At 39.1% G+C, this 20,538-nt stretch overlaps 1 protein-coding gene across 2 annotated transcripts in view; it reads left to right on the forward strand.

Annotated features, from left to right (window-relative positions):
• The window catches only part of LOC139952629 (uncharacterized), an 86,839-nt gene extending 73,530 nt beyond the window's left edge, over nt 1–13,309 (forward strand). The window contains exons 1-2 of one of the 2 annotated variants that reach the window (XM_071951832.1): nt 4,366–4,521; nt 8,959–13,309. In XM_071951832.1, coding sequence (XP_071807933.1) covers nt 9,056–10,960 — 1,905 coding nt within the window. In that variant the 5' untranslated portion in view covers nt 4,366–4,521; nt 8,959–9,055 and the 3' untranslated portion in view covers nt 10,961–13,309. Of the gene's footprint in view, nt 1–4,365; nt 4,522–8,958 lie in introns of those variants that run through there. The other variant, XM_071951830.1, reaches the window with a different exon arrangement.
• The last annotated feature ends 7,229 nt before the right edge of the window (nt 13,310–20,538 follow it).

Below are 20,538 nucleotides of genomic sequence, written 5' to 3' on the forward strand. Positions count from 1 at the left end.
ACGCCGTTGTATAGCATGCGAGGTCAGGGGTGCATCTGGCAGCCAGAAGGCCAGCAACCTCTTTTTAATAGTTCCCAGGTCCACACTTTGTTAACACACAGTTATACCTATCCACATAATATTCGTATGTAAGGTCAAAGGTGCATCTGGCATCCAGGTAAAAGCCGGTATCTGGCGTTATTCACGATAGGGTCAAACTGAATGAATGTAAGTTTCTGAATACCTAGGTCCTTGGGCCGGGCATATTGGTGCATTGTCGTGAGATACTCGTGTGCTTGGAATAGTGATGCACTCAATGCATATGGTGCATCCTAGAAGGTTCAGAACTGTAAATGTCAGTAGCCTACTTTGAATGATGATGGTAGTAAGTTAGCAAGAGCTTTAGATTTAAATTAATAGTTGTTAACCGGTGTTTGCCAATCAATGTTTCGTCTTCACTCGTTTTGCAATTACAACTTGACAACACAACGTAATACAACTAGCTATGAATCGCTCGGTGACGGGCCAGCGAAATCTCCAAACCAAACGCTAGTCTATTTTAATTCATGTGATAAAGGAATCCATTTATTTATATCTCAGCAGTGAGCCCTGGTTTATTGGATTAAAGAGCGTGAAATTGGTCTATAAGTAAACCCATACATGACTGCGTTGTGTGTTATCTAATAAGCTAATTAAAGGAGAAGTTTGCTGTTGGTTAATTGCACAGCAGAGGACATGTAAACCCGTTCTGCATTACACACGACTTATTGCATTTTCAGTACTGGATCAAATCTGTTGGTTAAATTGCACAGCAAAGGACATGTAAACCCGTTTTGCATAAGTACTGGATCAAATCTGTTTTAGTGTGGGCATGTCTGAAGTAATTGACGTCATTTTTACTAAAAAACAAACATACTTTTACGTAGGTCTGCGCATGCGCACATTGCCGAGATCAATGAATTTTACCTGGTCTACTGCCACCAAGCGTCCAAAAATGTCGCTTTATCAATGGGGTGCGTCCGTTTAGCTTTCCTGTGTAGACCCCGGTCTGCCCCCGGTACGTTCGAATAGCTTTGACGTCATTCCAGGGGCTCACCCGGGTCAGCCCCTAATGCTCTGCTTGTGGAGTGGGTCACTTGGGGCTGGCCCGAGGTGCATGACTTCACCACGAGAGGGCGAGTGTGATCGTTCGATTAGCTCTCGTCAGGGGCTCACCCGAATGAGCACCGCGGGGTAGACTCAGGGAAGATAATCGAACGCACCCAATGTCACGATCCCTAACTATAGTGAGCCTTGGGCCACTGATCTCTTGTATGAGCTGATTGGCCTCTTGGACCCGCGCAGGCTGCTCTTAGTGTACTATTATTTTACCCTAATCCCCAACTCCATGGATTGGGTTCGGGACTTTATACACTGCTATTCGTTTATCTGTTGCAGGGTAATTGATAATACTGTGGCCTGCATTTTGAGTATGCCTACGAGTGTGGAGTCCTTTTTGTCCATGGGCACAAGCACAAACACCACCCCATTACTGATAAACCTGGCCAAAGCAGGAGTAGACCAATATTGGAAAATGGTCCCTGGAGTTCTTTGAAAGTGTTCCCGGTGTAACCCTGCAGCTGTCTTACACGTTCCCCCCCCCCCCAAGATCAGTATACACTCAACCTTTCTCCCATGCCTTATAGCTACGCAGTCTTGTTGACTCGCCCCTGTGTTCCTCATTCTCGCTCCCCCTCCATTTCAGTTTATAACTGGGTGCATTCGTTTAGCTTCCCTGGGTCATCCCCGGTGCGTTCGAATAGCTTTTGATGTCATTCCAGGGGGGCTCACCCAGGTCAGTCCCCAGTGCCCTGCTTGTGGAGTGGGGCACTTGGAGGCTGGCCCCAGGTAAACGACGGCACTACAAGGGAGCGGTGAGTGGTCGTTCGTTTAGCTCTTGTCAGGGGCTCACCCGAGTGAGCACCGCGGGGTAGACCTAGAGAAGCTAAACGAACGAACCCTCAGACACACTCTTAGTACAGTCTCATCAACAGCCCAGGGCCCAATAATCAAAAAGCCTGTTAGTACAGAAATAAGTTACCAGCCAAACTTACATTAAGTTTGCATAATTGCTGTGGCTGGTACCCACTAAATTTTTGCCAAGCAAAGAAATTTGTTGCTTATTAAATTCCTTACCAGAAATAAGTTACCAGCCAAATTTACACTAAGTTTGCATAATTGTTGTGGCTGGTGCCCACTAATTTTTTGCTAAGCAAAGAAATTTGTCAAGCAGTATTTCCTGCCTTTATAGACAGCTTTGTAGAACTATGGGCCCCTTTCCAGAAATAAGTTACCAGACAAAATTACATTATTTTGGTTTGCATTGTCGTGGCTGGTGTCCCACTAAAATTTTGCTTCGGAAAGTCAATTAATTGTCAAACAGTATTTTCTGCCTTTTTGTATAACTTTATATACTTTCTGGCTGCATCTTACCCCCACAAAAAAAAATCGAGCATAAGTTCACGATAGGAATGGAGAACTTAAGACGGGAGTGTCTGGGGATATTTATCCAGAGTTATCGTGCTCTTCGTCTTTATCCACTCCCTTCCCTCCTTCTTACCTTTTAATTCTCTACTGATAAGACATTGAAGCTACGAGACCCATTCCACCGACTCGGTTTTGTAAGTTGACAGAGAGCATGCCACTTAGGGATAGTATTGCCTCGGGTTAAAGAACGATGTGATTGTTATCTTAGTGTAAGGGCAGGAAGGAGCAATTTACGGGCTTTTGATCCTTTTATTTTGAGATCGTATAAAACTGATAAATGAATTATTAAAATTCGTCAATTACAAATTGTCATTTTAAAGGTGTAACACAATGTAGTTATTTTGGTTGACAATGACAAGCTAAACAAAAGAACATAGGAGAAGATCGAGGATGAATACAAAGAAGTAGTCCGAACAGAAAACAAAAAGGTATGGCAGTGTGTTCGATCAAAGTTCATGGAAAGCTTGTATAAATTTGCTTCCTGTACAAATTTTCCAGGGAATGTTTTTACAATCAACTATCTTGTTCATAAGAGTCACCTAATTCCGACATAAGCCACGCCCACTTCACGCAAACGATTACAAACCAATGAGAATGGGAGACTTTGGCACGCTAGGTGGCAGCAGACTGACTAGCAGAACCCATCGTTTTCGGTAATGTGCGCTTGCTCAGTAGGCCTACTTGGTACAATGGAAATTTACCTGAATGAATAAGTTTGCTTGTGACACCAGCCTTTTCTCTCATTGCATTGAGCTAGTCTTTCCGCATGAGGATTTATCTTGATTATATTTTTGTAAAGCTGTTATTTGCCTTTTGTGTTTTTTTCATGCCACATAAAACAAAAGTTATAATTACTTATAAATATCTGGCTCTAAAGGCTGCGATCCCAAACGACCGGGACCCAATTTCATGGCTCTGCTTACCGACGAATTCTGCGCTTACAATCACGATTCCCCGCTTACGTGCAAGCGCCGAATTTCTGCTCTGCGCTAGCCTTGTAAGCGTAGAATGCCTAGTAACGCGAAGTACGCACGCGCAGAAGCCAAAATTCGCCGCTAACCCGTGAAATACGCTTGCCGTAATTACAGAATTTCCTGCTTCCGGAAGCGCCGATTCTGTGCTTACGGTAAGCAGAGCCATGAAATTGGGCCCTGATGGGGAGCAGACCATTGCGCTAGTCAAGTGGCAATCAATGCAGCTGTCCAAGCCACCAAGGCCTTGACAAAAGGCTATTTTCACTATGGTCGTACTTCTCTTTGCAAGATTACCTCTTAACAAAATTAGCTCTAATCTGTTTCAGATCAGCATACCTTGGATTTCAACTCATTGATTTCAAAGCTTTGAGGTATTGTTTGGGAGCCACTGTTGGTCAAAGGAGATTATACCAAAGAGCTTTTGAGGGTACGATGTCTTTATATTGTTACGTGACCTTCTGGAGTCTTCGTGCAGTACCCAACTCAACTCACCGTGTGGTCGTGTTGTTTGTTTATACATAGTAGACTGGTCCACTGTCTTTTTATGTAGGGATAACGTGAGGCACTGGTGTTACAGGCCCAACGATTTCATTGGACAATTAATTCATTTGATAAACGTGCAGTGGCAAAAGCTTTTCATAGCTGTATTTTGATTGGTCTGAGGAGGTCTTTCAGTCGTCTGTTTTACATGTACTAAATGTACATGCATGTAATGTTGTTTGAAATGTATGCATGTTCATGTGAAATGAATCTGAGGTCAAAGGTACTTTTGTACGGATCCTGATGTACGCTCACGGCTGGTGTCTGCTGGCGTACTTCACGAGCCTCGAAGTGTGACGTCAGATGTTCAGGCTATTTTATAACTCCTAGCATAGAAATCGAGTGGCAGATGTTGTGGCAGAGTGCTCACTTTAAGAAAACCACTTTGGTGAACTAATATTTGTAGAAGAGACCTCCTTGATAAAGGGAATTCAATTTGGATGAGCTCGGGGCTGACTTGAACACAAAGTGAAGAAAGGTTTTGCTATGGAAAGAAGACGAGGTAAGTTAGCGAGTAAGTACAGTCAGTAACAAATATTCCCAATGGTCTCAGGTGCACTGGGATGGGCGGCCGTCTGAGAGTGGCTAGCTATAGGGAGATGACCTCTTACTTGAGGCAGCACTCGTTTATACACTGTATGGTTCACCATACTCTACTGAGACTTGGCCTACTTTGAAAACTTGACTGTAGAGTAGAGGAATCAACTAGATGGTTCAAAGGGAACGGGAAAACTTTGCGGCATTCTTCTTTTTCTTCTTCTTTTATGAGTGCAGTCCTCAAATTATGATTGAGGATAACCGCACTGCCAGACAAGCCGTGCGAACCCCCTTCTCTTAGCGACAAGTGTGTTTGAGAGGAGTGGTTAAAAAAAACATTTTTTATAGCGAATAATATGTGCATGCAGAAAAGAGCGAATATGATGTCCATGCAGAAAAGATAATCCCGAGTAGGAGTACACAATCTAAGGAAGTGTTACCATAGTAACGCTTCTCAGATTCAAATGTCGTGGGATAAAAACTAAATTCTTTTTTTACAAAACCATTACTTTCGAAATGAAATGTTTTCTCAACATGCTTTATACCATCGGAAGCTGCAATTGCCATTAACTTTTAAAGTGATTACCAAACGTATACATTCTCCGTTAAAGGCTGGACACTATTGGTAATTGTCAAAGACTAGCCTTCACAGTGGTGTATCTCAACATATGCATAACATAACAAACCTGTGAAAATTTGAACTCAATCGGTCATCGAATGTGCGAGATAATAATTAAAGAAAAAAACACCCCTGTCACACGAAGTTGTGTGCGTTTAGATGGTCGATTTCGAGACCTCAAGTTCTAAATCTGAGGTCTCGAAATCAAATTCGTGGAAAATTACTTCTTCCTCGAAAACTATGGCACTTCAGAGGGAGCCGTTTCTCACAATGTTTTATACCATCAACCTCTCCCCATTACTCGTCACCAAGAAAGGTTTTATGCTAATAATTATTTTGAGTAATTACCAATAGTGTCCACTGCCTTTAACCTTTAGAGTGATTATCAAACGTATACCTTCCCCGTTAACATTACAATCAACCAGTAGTTTCAAAAACATCTGCAAAACAGGTTTTCATTTCATCTTGAAACGACCATCCATAGACTTATTCAGGTCATAATGGAGAGAGATGTAGATAATTATACAACCTTTCTATAAAGAATGTACTCCTATATACACATGATTTCTTAGTTTATCTCGTCTTTCCGTGGCCTATAAAATACTGTCGGCTTAGCGGTGTAATTGCACTGCTATGACGTCATTACAAGGAAGCGATGACAAGTATAGAGGGTACCGAATAATGCGTGTACACGATCCGGCTATATTATGTCTACACATGAAGGATCTATGATCTAATCCAGCCACAGTCGACTCTCGGTTTGAGAGGATCGCTCGGACTGGCCAAATCACCTCTTTATAAACAGGAACACTGTTTTAAAAGGGCATACGGATAAGATAAGTCTTGTTTAGCGCACGTTACTACTGATAGGGGCTGAAGGCGCTTGGACAGACACAGAGCAAGGAACAGATAAAACAATCTGCACATGTTTACGCACTGTTTAATTATAAATGAGACTATATTTTATGTAAACCACAATAAGGTTTACAGGTACTGGTGTTGTGGCGCAGCAGCCATTGCCAGACACCGGGGGCAAACCCTTTATCTGGTGATAAGTTAGTGTAACTGGGTTCTTTTACTTGCATTACACAAAACACGGCACCTACGACTTTACGTCCCATCCGAACAAATATACACACTTATTTAGACAAGCTTTAAAGTTGTTATGAATTACGCGACCGATATCATCTTATGAGGGTTTACACGGTACTACTGTGGCGCACTCGGCAGGCACTGCCAGAAACAACGTGGTCAACCCCCTTTTCTTAATAATAGCGATAGTGCATTTGGTTCTTTTACGTGCAAAACACAAAGGAAATAGATAACGTATAGTCCCACGATGGTGGTGCGGCCATCTTGATTTCTTCCCATTCAAATCGATGTAACCAAATCGAGGCTTGAAGGGCAACTAGTCTGGTGCATATTTGCACAATGAATACTGGCATCCATTACCGCTGTTTGATACAGGGAACACGATCAATATGGTTGGCATCGTTATCAAAAGGGTTTTAGGGGGAAAGTATAATGCAATACTCTGATTACGGTTATTCCCTGAAATAAATTTCTATATATAGTGCTATAGTACCTCTCCCTAGAGGGAAGGAATCAAAGCTTTCCACGTCAGAACTATCGATCTGATAAGAGATGCGACTTAGCCGAGCGGTGTGGTAATGAGGATGAGCCACAACAGCTCGATAAATTCTACACCCCCCCCCCCCCCCAGGCTGAGAATCCGAGGTAGGGTGGGGGTGAGCATGATGGAGGGGTGAGGGGGGGGGGGGGGTATATATGAGCGAGTTTGAAAGTATCCGTCTTACACTCTAAAGAAAGAGTTGTCCGGCCGTCATATGGCTCTTTGCACGAGTGGTTTGGCGGACAAAATGGTTCCCCGACTCTTTTACATTAAGAGAGTAATGTGCCCATGTTCAGTACCTTTATATGGAGACCGAAGACAACATTTAAAAAAGGGGAAAGCAAAAAGAACTTGAGAGGTGAATTCTAAAGACTGTGGTGCTCCACAAGGACATTTATGTACAACGTCTATATGAAACTGTTAAGTAGAGGGGAAAAGGAAAGATCAAACGAAAGCTCAGCAAGTATATGCAGACTTCAGAATGTGTGTGTTGAGATGACTGCATGCACAAAAAGATGCAATGTTTGCAGATGTAAGGTTGTGTGTTCGAATCCTACCCGAGTAATATGCCTGTGATTTTTTTTTTGCACAGAACTCGGGGAAAGTACTGAGTATACAGTGCTAACACACATCTGTGTTTATGGGTCAAATCCAGAAAGGTACTATAAACTTTGATCATTAAAGGCAGTGGACACTATTGGTAATTACTCAAAATAAACATTAGCATAAAACCGTACTTGGTAACGAATAAGGGCGATCTGTTGATAGTATAACAAATTGTGGGAAACGGCTCCCTCTGAAGTAACGTAGCTTTCGAGAAGGAAGTATTTTTTTCACTAATTTGATTTTGAAACCTCAAAATTTAGAATTTGAGGTCTCGAAATCAAGCATCTGTGAGCAAACAACTTCGTGTGACAAGGGTGTTTTTTCTCTTTCATTATTATCTCGCAACTTCGATGACCGATTGAGCTCAAATTTTCACAGGTTTGTTATTTTATGCGCATGTTGAGATACAGCAAGTGAGAAGACTGGTCTTTGACAATTACCAATGGTGTCCAGTGTCTTTAAGATCCAAGCGATTATTTGTTTCAACCCAAGAGATGACTTGCTACTATCGGAGGTTTTTCGTCTGTGCCATTTAACCTTGTATCGCAGCAGTCCATTGATGCAATCAAGTTGGTATCAAATCTAGACTGCCCTTGCTCTGTTGGTATACCACGTGTTCCATATTCATTTAATTATTAACAGAAATAATTATCTTGAAGGTTGATGAAGCGCTCAATATGTGGCATGGCTGTCTGTCTGTGTCTGTCAGATGGCGAACGAGAGCTACAGTGAATGCGTTCGTTTAGCTTCCTTGGGTCGACCCCAGTGTGGAGTTTTCTTTTTCCAGGACGAACGTGTGCAGATAATTACCCACGTTTGTCCTGGAAAAAAAAAACCGCCACACACCAGGGTCGACCCAGGGAAGCTAAACGAACGCACCCATTATGTGGAGGTTTATTTGATGAAAAAAAACATAAGAAATATTATGATTGTGGGGTGCACCCCACAATGTTTCAACAGGAAAGTTTGAAGAAAAGGGACCATAGACAACACATGGGGAAAACCCACAGTGTCGGTCCACTCCGGTTAAAGGAACACGTTGCCTTGGATGGGTCGAGTTGGTCTTTGAAAAGCGGTCTGTAACCGTTTGTTATAAAATGCATATGGGTAGAAAGATGTTGTAAAAGTAGAATACAATGATCTTACACAGATATGCCTCGAAATTGCATGGTTTTCTTTTTACCTCGTCGACTAACACGGCCGGCCATTTAAGGGAGTCAAATTTTTTACTCCCATAAATGGCCGACCGTGTTAGTTCGTGACGTAAAAGGAAAACCGTGCTATTTTGAGTGATACTTGTGTGGATCATTATATTCTACTTTTAAAATATCTTTCTAACCATTTGCATTTCATAACAAACGGTGAAACCCCCTATGGCAGGGAGTTAATTAGCCTGACGTCACACTTCGATTGGACCAAGACAGGGGACCTTGTTTTAGGTGACCGTGAAACTGTGGGAATAGGCAAGAACAATCCCGAAACCACTATCTACAGTATTGATTTGTATTTTTATTCCTTTGTTTTTGGTTTTGGTTTCTCTCCAGAAAATGCTTCCACCCGTGTAGAGTTTATCCGTCGTCGTGATCACCACGGCCCGCTCGGACCGAGTCGACCAGGAACAGTTAAACAGGGCTTCAAACGATGGACGACCCACGAGGAATCCTGCCAACAGGCCCCGTGGTAGGGGGTGACGCGACTCCAAAATCCCCGCATGGGTCGGTGGCAAGTCGACACTCGTCGACCTCCAGGGCGAGTAGACTATCCAACCACTCGTCCCCAAAGTCTGGTGGCGTCAAGCAAAAGCAGCAGAGGACTGTTTTCTGCCAGAAGCACTGCTGCAACACCGTGACGAGTTGTCTCTTCGTCGGTGTGATGATCTCCCTAGGTAGTATAGCCATGACGGTGTGCGGATACTTCGCCATGAACATCGCTAGTCAGACTGTAGTGAACGCCAACGTCACCGAAGTAGTCGTTAACGAACAGTTACACGAAAACCTATACAAGTTTCGGACTTTCGGTCCGGTCATGATCGGCTTTGGTGGGTTCCTCATCATGTGCGCATGCGTGTTGCTATGCGAGGCGAAAGATAAGAAGAACAAGAGACGGAACAATGCGAATGAGAATCTTCTGAGTGAACATGAGCGGATTATGGAGGAAGCTAGGGAGAGATTCTACAACGAAAACAGAACTGCACTCATGCTTCATTCACATACCGCTGTCGACTATCGGACGCCTAAATCAGCTGCGAACGAGTCGACAACATGCTTAGATCAGGAATTGGTAAGCAACAACATTAAAACACCAAGAGTAAAACCTTTAGCTATTGTGGCCCCGGACCATGACAATGTTAGCATCGCTCCGGGGTCGCCCGTTGTACTCGTACACGGACCGACTAGTGTCGAACCAGCGGAATTCATATCCGAAGGCGACCTTCAAAAAAGCATCGAAAAAGAGACAGCAGCGAAAAATGACTTGTCTTCGAATTCAAAAAATAACAGCCCGGAACGTAAATCCGGGAGTCCGTCGCGGAATTCAAAAAAGCACAACAACACAGTGACCCCTACAAGTTGTGTTGAGCACAGCACTGACGTTTTTCCGGTACCGATTTTCTCGGTGTTGCCGAAGATAGACTCTCCGCGGAGTGCAGGGAGCAACGGGAGTTTACGCGCTGGGGGCGCTATACCCAAATCTATTCTTGTACAGCCGATGAAGCTATCGCCGATTCGCAGCGTGAACGGACCGATTCGAGTCCGTCTCGACGACTCTCCGACGGAGCTCTCCCCGAGCATCTCGCCGTCCACTCTGTCCAAGTCCAACGAGTGCATACCCCTTCCTCGGAGTCCAGGCTCCACACCGGCAAGGTTAAAACGGGGCAAGAAGAAGAAAGTGACGGCGGTGGGATTGGATGCTAGCAGCGGTGGTCTCGGTCAATGCCGTTGTCGCTCCGATCCCTCCATGACGTCAATGTGGTATCCTGACAGACAAGGAGACGCCTGTTGCTGTCTCCAGTCTGATTGCTGCTGGGGGGAGAACTGCCAGTTGGAGAATAAATCAATGCAAGCTCCACCGTCATCATCATCAACAAGTGCAAATCAAAACAAAGACGATCCTCTGGTAACGATAGTAGCGACTGGGGACAAGACTAACTCATTGCCCCCACAACAACCCCTGCAACATGAGGGGAGCATGAATGTAAACGCACAACATATTGATTTGAAACCAAATACTTCTGAACAAGTCGGCGGTATGGATTCGGTCGACCGGGGATTAGAGAAGTTCACGACTCACCAAGACGACAATCTCAGCTCGCTAAACACAGACACTGCACCAAACGATGATGAGGATGCTTCGAGAACATCGCCCTCTAGAAAGCCGAACAACACCAACGAGTGTCCAGCCGAGGACGAGGATAACACTGCAGGGTCCAATACTGACACACTCGTCGTCAGAGACAGAAACTCCAATATTACGGTGTCTTCCATGAGGCAGGAAACCCCAGGGAAGGGCGCCCCTTACGGACAATCCCAAGGCGGTGTCATGGTTTGAACATGGCAGGGAATTAATTAGCCCGACGTCACACTTCGATTGGATCAAGACAGGGGACCAGATTAAAAGGGGATTTGATGTAATGAAAACCAGTATTTGATTTCATGAATAAGCACACGAAAAGTAGCACGAAAAGTAGCACAAAACAATTTTGCTTACCAGAATAATGTCACAAGCCAAAATTACCATGTAAAAAGTACCATTCTGTGACCGGCTCCTTTGACTGAGTAGAAATGTGTTAAGCAATGTTGTCAGCTTAATCTTTTAAACTAGGCGTGGCCCGATATAATGGAGCTGATAAAAGTGATAGAATCGAAAGTAGCTAGACCCGGACTGTCTTGGCAAGGGACAGTGTACCAGTCAAAATACCATGTAAATTAATTGCATTACGTGTGACCAGTGTCCTGCAAAATGTCAGGTAAGCAAACGTTATATCGTTATAAAAGCAAGAATTTCTGTTTGAAAGCTTTAACAGTCAGCATTTAATTTAAGGTTTAATACCCTTATCAAAATTTGTGCCAACGTCGACTGAAGAGTACACAAGATGGAATCTTGAATTTCTGGCATTTTACCGGAGCTTTAAATTTTCACTTTTTCTATTAATTTGAGTTAAACCTTTTCAAATATCACTTGAAAAAAATAACTGAACATGAAACTAGTTATTTGCCATTTTGAAGACAATTTCTGAAAGATATTTCGAGTACGATGTGTTGACCCCATGCAATGTTATTTTCTGAATGGGGCAGGTTCTAAAGCCCCCATTCCCTTTGTACGCCACTCCCCCTCTCCCTTGTATCCCATTGGAGTAAAGTCTAGTTGTGCTTGATAGAAACAGGTCATGTGACCCCTTTGAACAATGGACATTATACTGAATGTGGTTTACAAAACCCATGGTGATCGTATATTAAGAATAACATGTTGATTCGAATGTAACTGCACCGACATGATTGATAATTAGCACTTTTCAATGGGAGACCTTTCGTGACAATAGGTGGCAGCAGACTTACTATTGTTCTCGGAATTGCGCGCATGCTCAGTGCTGTGTAAACAATGAAAATTTACCCGTCTGCTGCCACCAAGCGTTCCAAAGTCTCCAAATGCCGGAAAATTGAATCATTTCACTTTGATGTTAATATACAGGCCTGCAGCCGATTTCACGAAACGCTTGGATCAATTTTAACTCTAGTTAGGACGAGTAACCCGTTCTAACTTAGGATGAGTTCAATGCGTCCTACGTATTTTAATACGGAACTGAACCCGTCCTAAGTCCTAAGATTAATCATAAGTTAGGAAGAGTTTGGTGAAATCGACGGCTGGTTCTTCACGGAGGTAATTGACTCCGTTGCCCCTGGTCGTTGCCTTGGAGCCCCTTGATATGTTCCAAAAATTTCCTCATTATAGAGATGAGTTCGAGGCAATCTCAAACAAGAGAGCCCATTTACCTTTGAATGTTAACATATTATATTATATTATATTATGTTATATTGACATAACATTTAATATTCTTGGGATCGTAAGACATTGTTTGAACTGACCCAGGTGCTAGTGGTCCTGTAGCATGCACTGCAGTTTAAAGGAACACGTTTGCCTTGGATCGGTCAAGTTGGTCTTTGAAAAGCGTTTGTAACCGTTTGTTATAAAATGCATATGGTTAGAAAGGCGATTCAAAAGTAGAATACAATGATCCACACAAATATGCCTCGAAATTGCGTGGTTTTCCTTTTACTTTACGAACCAACACGGTCGGCCATTTATGGGAGTCAAAAATTTGACTCCCATAAATGGCCGACTGTGTCAGTCGACGAGGTAAACCCTAAACCACGCAATTTTGAGTGATACTTGGGTGGACTTTTAAAATATCTTTCTAACCATATGCATTTTATAACAAACGGTTTCAAACACTTTTCAAAGACCAACTCGACCGATCCAAGGCAACGTGTTCCTTTAATTGCCTATAGAGGTTTACTCGTGACAAGCCTCTTATGCTACCAATCTAAATAGTGAATACTATTTTGTGGCAGACATGTTAATTATTATCTAAGAATAATTTATGCTGGTGTTCAATAAGTTTATCTTTTTAACACGTTTAATGCTGCAGTTTGTTATACGGCAAGCTTTGTGCTTTAGTCATCTGACGGCTGTTTCGTGTATCACTTTGTAGACCAAGGATCGCCACGGCAGCTGGAGTGTGTTAAAATAATAATAAAATAAATCAATTAATATTCCATGGAATTGCCGGCCTACGCACAATTTATATGCAACTTGTATAGTTATAAAGGAGTAAATATTGTTGGAATTATTGTTGGAATTATGTTGCTTTGTTCACATGTCTAACAATGTGTAGTAACAAATTTGTAGTAATTCATTTGCATAAATTTACATAAATATTTTATAGCAAGATATATTATATATAAATATAACAATAAAGAGTGTTTGGCGGATTGATACTATGTTGTGTGAATTTTTTTCGAAGTAATACTGTACACAAATGTAGGGACCAATTTAGTCATGTCATCATATTTTGGATGTTGACAAATTTTGCGCTGGAGGGATATTGACTAGAATGACAATTTACAATTAACACCATTTTAATGTGAGAATAGAGACTTTCCTCGTTGTTTCCCCATCAACACGAGAACTCTATATCCATTTGCAATGAGTGCATCACAGAATTAAAAATCCCCTTCCCCTTTAAAGGAACACGTTGCCTTGGACCGGTCGAGTTGGTCTTTGACAAGCGTTTGTAACCGTTTGCTATAAAATGCATAATGGTTGGAAAGATGGTTTAGAAGTAGAATACAATGATCCACACAAATATGCCTCAAAATTGAGTGAATTTCATTTTTACCTCGTCGACTAACACGGTCGGCCATTTCAAATGTTTGCCCCATTAATGGCCGACCGTGTAAGTTCGCAAAGCAAAAGGAAAACCAAGCAATTTCGAGGCAAGTTTGTGTGGATCATTGTATTCTACTTTTAAAGACGAAGTGAAGAACTAAGCATGCAAGACGTCACCAACGGAGGGCATTTAGAATCACAACATCCGGTATATATCGCCATGTACATCGGTAAGGTAAGATGACAGGTCCGTGAATCGCTTGGGCTGTGTCTGATCTTCACCCGCAATGACATTACCCCCCCCCCCCCCCAAACCCGCTACAGAGAGATAGATAAATCCGCGAGGATAAATAAACGAAACAATTGTGTAAATGATTCCGTCTTGAGTGGCGTGTTAGTTTTGGGTTTTGGCAACATTGTGTTTTATTATGACTATTCTTTTAGAAGAGTCATATAGCGCCATAGCTAGACGACTTAGTCGTTGGGCTGGGCACCACGAGACCCGGGTTCAATTCCCGTTGGAGACTTTTCTTTTCTCTTTTGCTCGGACGCAGTGAATCATTTAAGTAGTGTTTAAAATCACCTCCAAACACCAACGGGCACTGTGGCGACACGGTGCACTGGATCGTTCAATTGCGTGCGTTCCAGAGCTGGTACACCCGGTTCGAATCCCGCCCCGTACCAAAGGGACATGACTTTTACTGCTAGCACCAGTAATGGATTGGGGTCCGTCATGTCTCTCCCCAAATTAGGGCAGGGTGATTATTCCGGGTGGGAAAGTAAAGGAGGGGCCGGGACTAGCCATCCCATAAGGGTACTAATGGGTGATCACCACGCTGGTTTCGACTAGACTTTGAGTCCCCTGAATGCCTGGTCTTCACTCTCACTAACTTTCTGCACAAATTTGCTTTAATTTTAAATAATTTTAACAGCCCATTACTTCTCAAGGGGGTAAGAATTGATTTGGTTGCTATTTATTTTTTACAAATATATATAAATACATCCACGACAGGGTAAGCCTTCCAATTTTATCCGTTCTCGACCGTAGGGGTAAGTCTTAAAAATATGTCAATTCTAGACCGCGATTTAATCAAAAAGATAAATGTTATTAAAGATTTAATTGTGATTTAATTAAAGATAAATTCACAAGAGGTAAGATCTATTTAATCCATTTTCAACCGCCATATGTTTTAATAACAAAGGTTTAAGTTTTGCAATAGATTTTTGTACCTGTTGTGATTAAATCGATAGAGTGTCAATCTTGCAAACGTTTTAAATATTTTTTTTTATTAAACTGCATGTTTATGTTCAACATTTTCCTGTTCACAAGGATAGCCTTGTGAACTTATCAAATTTTTCCAGAAAATGTTCACAAGTGAACTTATCAAATTTTTCCAGAAAATGTTCACAAGGATAGCCTTGTGAACTTATCAAGTTTTTACAAAAAAAGGTTCACAAGACTATAGCCTTGTGAACTTATCAAATTTTTTCCAGAAAATGTTCACAAGGATATAGCCTTGTGAACTTATCAAGTTTTTCCAGAAAATTTTCACAAGTGAACTTATCAAATTTTTTTCAGAAAATGTTCACAAGACTATAGCCTTGTGGATTTAAAAAAAAAAAGGCTATAGCCTTGTGAACTTATCAAATTTTTCCAGAAAATGTTCACAAGTGAACTTATCAAATCTTTCCAGAAAATGTTCACAAGGATAGCCTCGTGAACTTATCACATTTTCCCAGAAAATTTTCACAAGGCCTTGTGAACTAATCAATTTTTTCCAGAAAATGTTCATAAGTGAACTTATCAAATTTTTCCAGAAAATGTTCACAAGCCTTGTGAACTTATCAAATTTTTCCAGAAAATGTTCACAAGTGAACTTATCAAATTTTTCCAGAAAATGTTCACAAGGATAGCCTTGTGAATTTATCAAATTTTTGCAGAAAATGTTCACAAGGCTATAGCCTTGTGGATTTAAAAAAAAATTCCGAAAAATTTTTCACAAGGCTATAGCCTTGTGAACTTATCAAATTTTTCCAGAAAATGTTCTCAAGGATAGCCTTGTGAACTTATCAAATTTTTCCAGATAATGTTCACAAGTGAACTTATTAAATTTTTCAAGACAATGTTCACAAGGATAGCCTTGTGAACCTATCAAGTTTTTACAGAAAATGTTCACAAGACTATTGTGAACTTATCAAATTTTTCCAGAAAATGTTCACAAGTGAACTTATCAAATTTTTCCAGAAAATGTTCACAAGACTATAGATTGTGGATTTTTAAAAATTTTTCCAGAAAAATGTTCACAAGGATAGCCTTGTGAACTTATCAAATTTTTCCAGAAATTGTTCACAAGACTATAGCCTTGTGGATTTTAAAAAAAATTCCAGAAAATTTTCACAAGGCTATAGCCTTGTGAACTTATCAAATTTTTCCAGAAAATGTTCACAAGTGAACTTATCAAATTTTTCCAGAAAATGTTCACAAGGATAGCCTTGTGAACTTTTCAAGTTTTTCCAGAAAATGTATCAAATTTTTCCAGAAAATGTTCACAAGTGAACTTATCAAAATTTTTTCAGAAAATGTTCACAAGACTATAGCCTTGTGGATTTAAAAAAAAAAAATTCCAGAAAATCTTCACAAGGCTATAGCCTTGTGAACTTATCAAATTTTTCCAGATAATGTTCACAAGTGAACTTATTAATTTTTTGTCAGAAAATGTTCACAAGGATAGCCTTGTGAACTTATCAAATTTTTCCAGAAAATGTTCACAAGTGAACTTATCAAATTTTTCCAGAAAATGTTCACAAGGATAGCCTTGTGAACTTATCAAATTTTTCCAGAAAATGTTCACAAGGCTATAGCCTTGTGAACTTATCAAATTTTTCCAGAAAATGTTCACAAGACTATAGCCTTGTGGATTTTAAAAAAAATTCCAGAAAATTTTCACAAGGCCTTGTGAACTTATTAAATTTTTCCAGAAAATGTTCACAAGTGAACTTATCAAATTTTCCCAGAAAATTTTCACAAGGCCTTGTGAACTAATCAATTTTTTCCAGAAAATGTTCACAAGTGAACTTATCAAATTTTTCCAGAAAATGTTCACAAGACTATAGCCTTGTGAACTAACAAATTTTTCCAGAAAATGTTCACAAGACTATAGCCTTGTGGATTTTAAAAAAAAATTCCAGAAAATTTTCACAAGGCCTTGTGAACTTATTAAATTTTTCCAGAAAATGTTCACAAGTGAACTTATCAAATTTTCCCAGAAAATTTTCACAAGGCCTTGTGAACTAATCAATTTTTTCCAGAAAATGTTCACAAGTGAACTTATTAAATTTTTCCAGAAAATGTTCACAAGGCTATAGCCTTGTGAACTTATCAAATTTTTCCAGAAAATGTTCTCAAGGATAGCCTTGTGAACTTATCAAATTTTTCCAGAAAATGTTCACAACTGAACTTATCAAATTTTTCCAGAAAATGTTCACAAGGATAGCCTTGTGAACTTTTCAAGTTTTTCCAGAAAATGTATCAAATTTTTCCAGAAAATGTTCACAAGGATATAGCCTTGTGAACTTATAAAATTTTTCCAGAAAATTTTCACAAGTGAACTTATCAAAATTTTTTCAGAAAATGTTCACAAGACTATAGCCTTGTGGATTTAAAAAAAAAAAAATTCCAGAAAATCTTCACAAGGCTATAGCCTTGTGAACTTATCAAATTTTTCCAGATAATGTTCACAAGTGAACTTATTAATTTGTCCAGAAAATGTTCACAAGGATAGCCTTGTGAACTTATCAAATTTTTCCAGAAAATGTTCACAAGTGAACTTATCAAATTTTTCCAGAAAATGTTCACAAGGATAGCCTTGTGAACTTATCAAATTTTTCCAGAAAATGTTCTCAAGGATAGCCTTGTGAACTTATCAAATTTTTCCAGATAATGTTCACAAGTGAACTTATTAAATTTTTCAAGACAATGTTCACAAGGATAGCCTTGTGAACCTATCAAGTTTTTACAGAAAATGTTCACAAGACTATTGTGAACTTATCAAATTTTTCCAGAAAATGTTCACAAGTGAACTTATCAAATTTTTCCAGAAAATGTTCACAAGACTATAGATTGTGGATTTTTAAAAATTTTTCCAGAAAATGTTCACAAGGATAGCCTTGTGAACTTATCAAATTTTTCCAGAAAATGTTCACAAGACTATAGCCTTGTGGATTTTAAAAAAAATTCCAGAAAATTTTCACAAGGCTATAGCCTTGTGAACTTATCAAATTTTTCCAGAAAATGTTCACAAGTGAACTTATCAAATTTTTCCAGAAAATGTTCACAAGGATAGCCTTGTGAACTTTTCAAGTTTTTCCAGAAAATGTATCAAATTTTTCCAGAAAATGTTCACAAGGATATAGCCTTGTGAACTTATAAAATTTTTCCAGAAAATTTTCACAAGTGAACTTATCAAAATTTTTTCAGAAAATGTTCACAAGACTATAGCCTTGTGGATTTAAAAAAAAAAAATTCCAGAAAATCTTCACAAGGCTATAGCCTTGTGAACTTATCAAATTTTTCCAGATAATGTTCACAAGTGAACTTATTAATTTGTCCAGAAAATGTTCACAAGGATAGCCTTGTGAACTTATCAATTTTTTCCAGAAAATGTTCACAAGTGAACTTATTAAATTTTTCCAGAAAATGTTCACAAGGCTATAGCCTTGTGAACTTATCAAATTTTTCCAGAAAATGTTCTCAAGGATAGCCTTGTGAACTTATCAAATTTTTCCAGATAATGTTCACAAGTGAACTTATTAAATTTTTCAAGACAATGTTCACAAGGATAGCCTTGTGAACCTATCAAGTTTTTACAGAAAATGTTCACAAGACTATTGTGAACTTATCAAATTTTTCCAGAAAATGTTCACAAGTGAACTTATCAAATTTTTCCAGAAAATGTTCACAAGACTATAGATTGTGGATTTTTAAAAAATTTTCCAGAAAAATGTTCACAAGGATAGCCTTGTGAACTTATCAAATTTTTCCAGAAAATGTTCACAAGACTATAGCCTTGTGGATTTTAAAAAAAATTCCAGAAAATTTTCACAAGGCTATAGCCTTGTGAACTTATCAAATTTTTCCAGAAAATGTTCACAAGTGAACTTATCAAATTTTTCCAGAAAATGTTCACAAGGATAGCCTTGTGAACTTTTCAAGTTTTTCCAGAAAATGTATCAAATTTTTCCAGAAAATGTTCACAAGGATATAGCCTTGTGAACTTATAAAATTTTTCCAGAAAATTTTCACAAGTGAACTTATCAAAATTTTTTCAGAAAATGTTCACAAGACTATAGCCTTGTGGATTTAAAAAAAAAAAAATTCCAGAAAATCTTCACAAGGCTATAGCCTTGTGAACTTATCAAATTTTTCCAGATAATGTTCACAAGTGAACTTATTAATTTTTCCAGAAAATGTTCTCAAGGATAGCCTTGTGAACTTATCAAATTTTTCCAGATAATGTTCACAAGTGAACTTATTAAATTTTTCAAGACAATGTTCACAAGGATAGCCTTGTGAACCTATCAAGTTTTTACAGAAAATGTTCACAAGACTATTGTGAACTTATCAAATTTTTCCAGAAAATGTTCACAAGTGAACTTATCAAATTTTTCCAGAAAATGTTCACAAGACTATAGATTGTGGATTTTTAAAAATTTTTCCAGAAAAATGTTCACAAGGATAGCCTTGTGAACTTATCAAATTTTTCCAGAAAATGTTCACAAGACTATAGCCTTGTGGATTTTAAAAAAAATTCCAGAAAATTTTCACAAGGCTATAGCCTTGTGAACTTATCAAATTTTTCCAGAAAATGTTTACAAGTGAACTTATCAAATTTTTCCAGAAAATGTTCACAAGGATAGCCTTGTGAACTTTTCAAGTTTTTCCAGAAAATGTATCAAATTTTTCCAGAAAATGTTCACAAGGATATAGCCTTGTGAACTTATAAAATTTTTCCAGAAAATTTTCACAAGTGAACTTATCAAAATTTTTTCAGAAAATGTTCACAAGACTATAGCCTTGTGGATTTAAAAAAAAAAAATTCCAGAAAATCTTCACAAGGCTATAGCCTTGTGAACTTATCAAATTTTTCCAGATAATGTTCACAAGTGAACTTATTAATTTGTCCAGAAAATGTTCACAAGGATAGCCTTGTGAACTTATCAAATTTTTCCAGAAAATGTTCACAAGTGAACTTATCAAATTTTTCCAGAAAATGTTCACAAGGATAGCCTTGTGAACTTATCAAATTTTTCCAGAAAATGTTCACAAGGCTATAGCCTTGTGAACTTATCAAATTTTTCCAGAAAATGTTCACAAGACTATAGCCTTGTGGATTTTAAAAATAATTCCAGAAAATTTTCACAAGGCCTTGTGAACTTATTAAATTTTTCCAGAAAATGTTCACAAGTGAACTTATCAAATTTTCCCAGAAAATTTTCACAAGGCCTTGTGAACTAATCAATTTTTTCCAGAAAATGTTCACAAGTGAACTTATCAAATTTTTCCAGAAAATTTTCACAAGACTATAGCCTTGTGGATTTTTAAAAATTTTTCCAGAAAATGTTCACAAGGATAGCCTTGTGAACTTATCAAATTTTTCCAGAAAATGTTCACAAGGCTATAGCCTTGTGAACTTATCAAATTTTTCCAGAAAATGTTCACAAGTGAACTTATCAAATTTTCC

This window comes from Asterias amurensis, chromosome 20 (assembly GCF_032118995.1).
Source record: "Asterias amurensis chromosome 20, ASM3211899v1".
Lineage (NCBI taxonomy): Eukaryota > Metazoa > Echinodermata > Asteroidea > Forcipulatida > Asteriidae > Asterias > Asterias amurensis.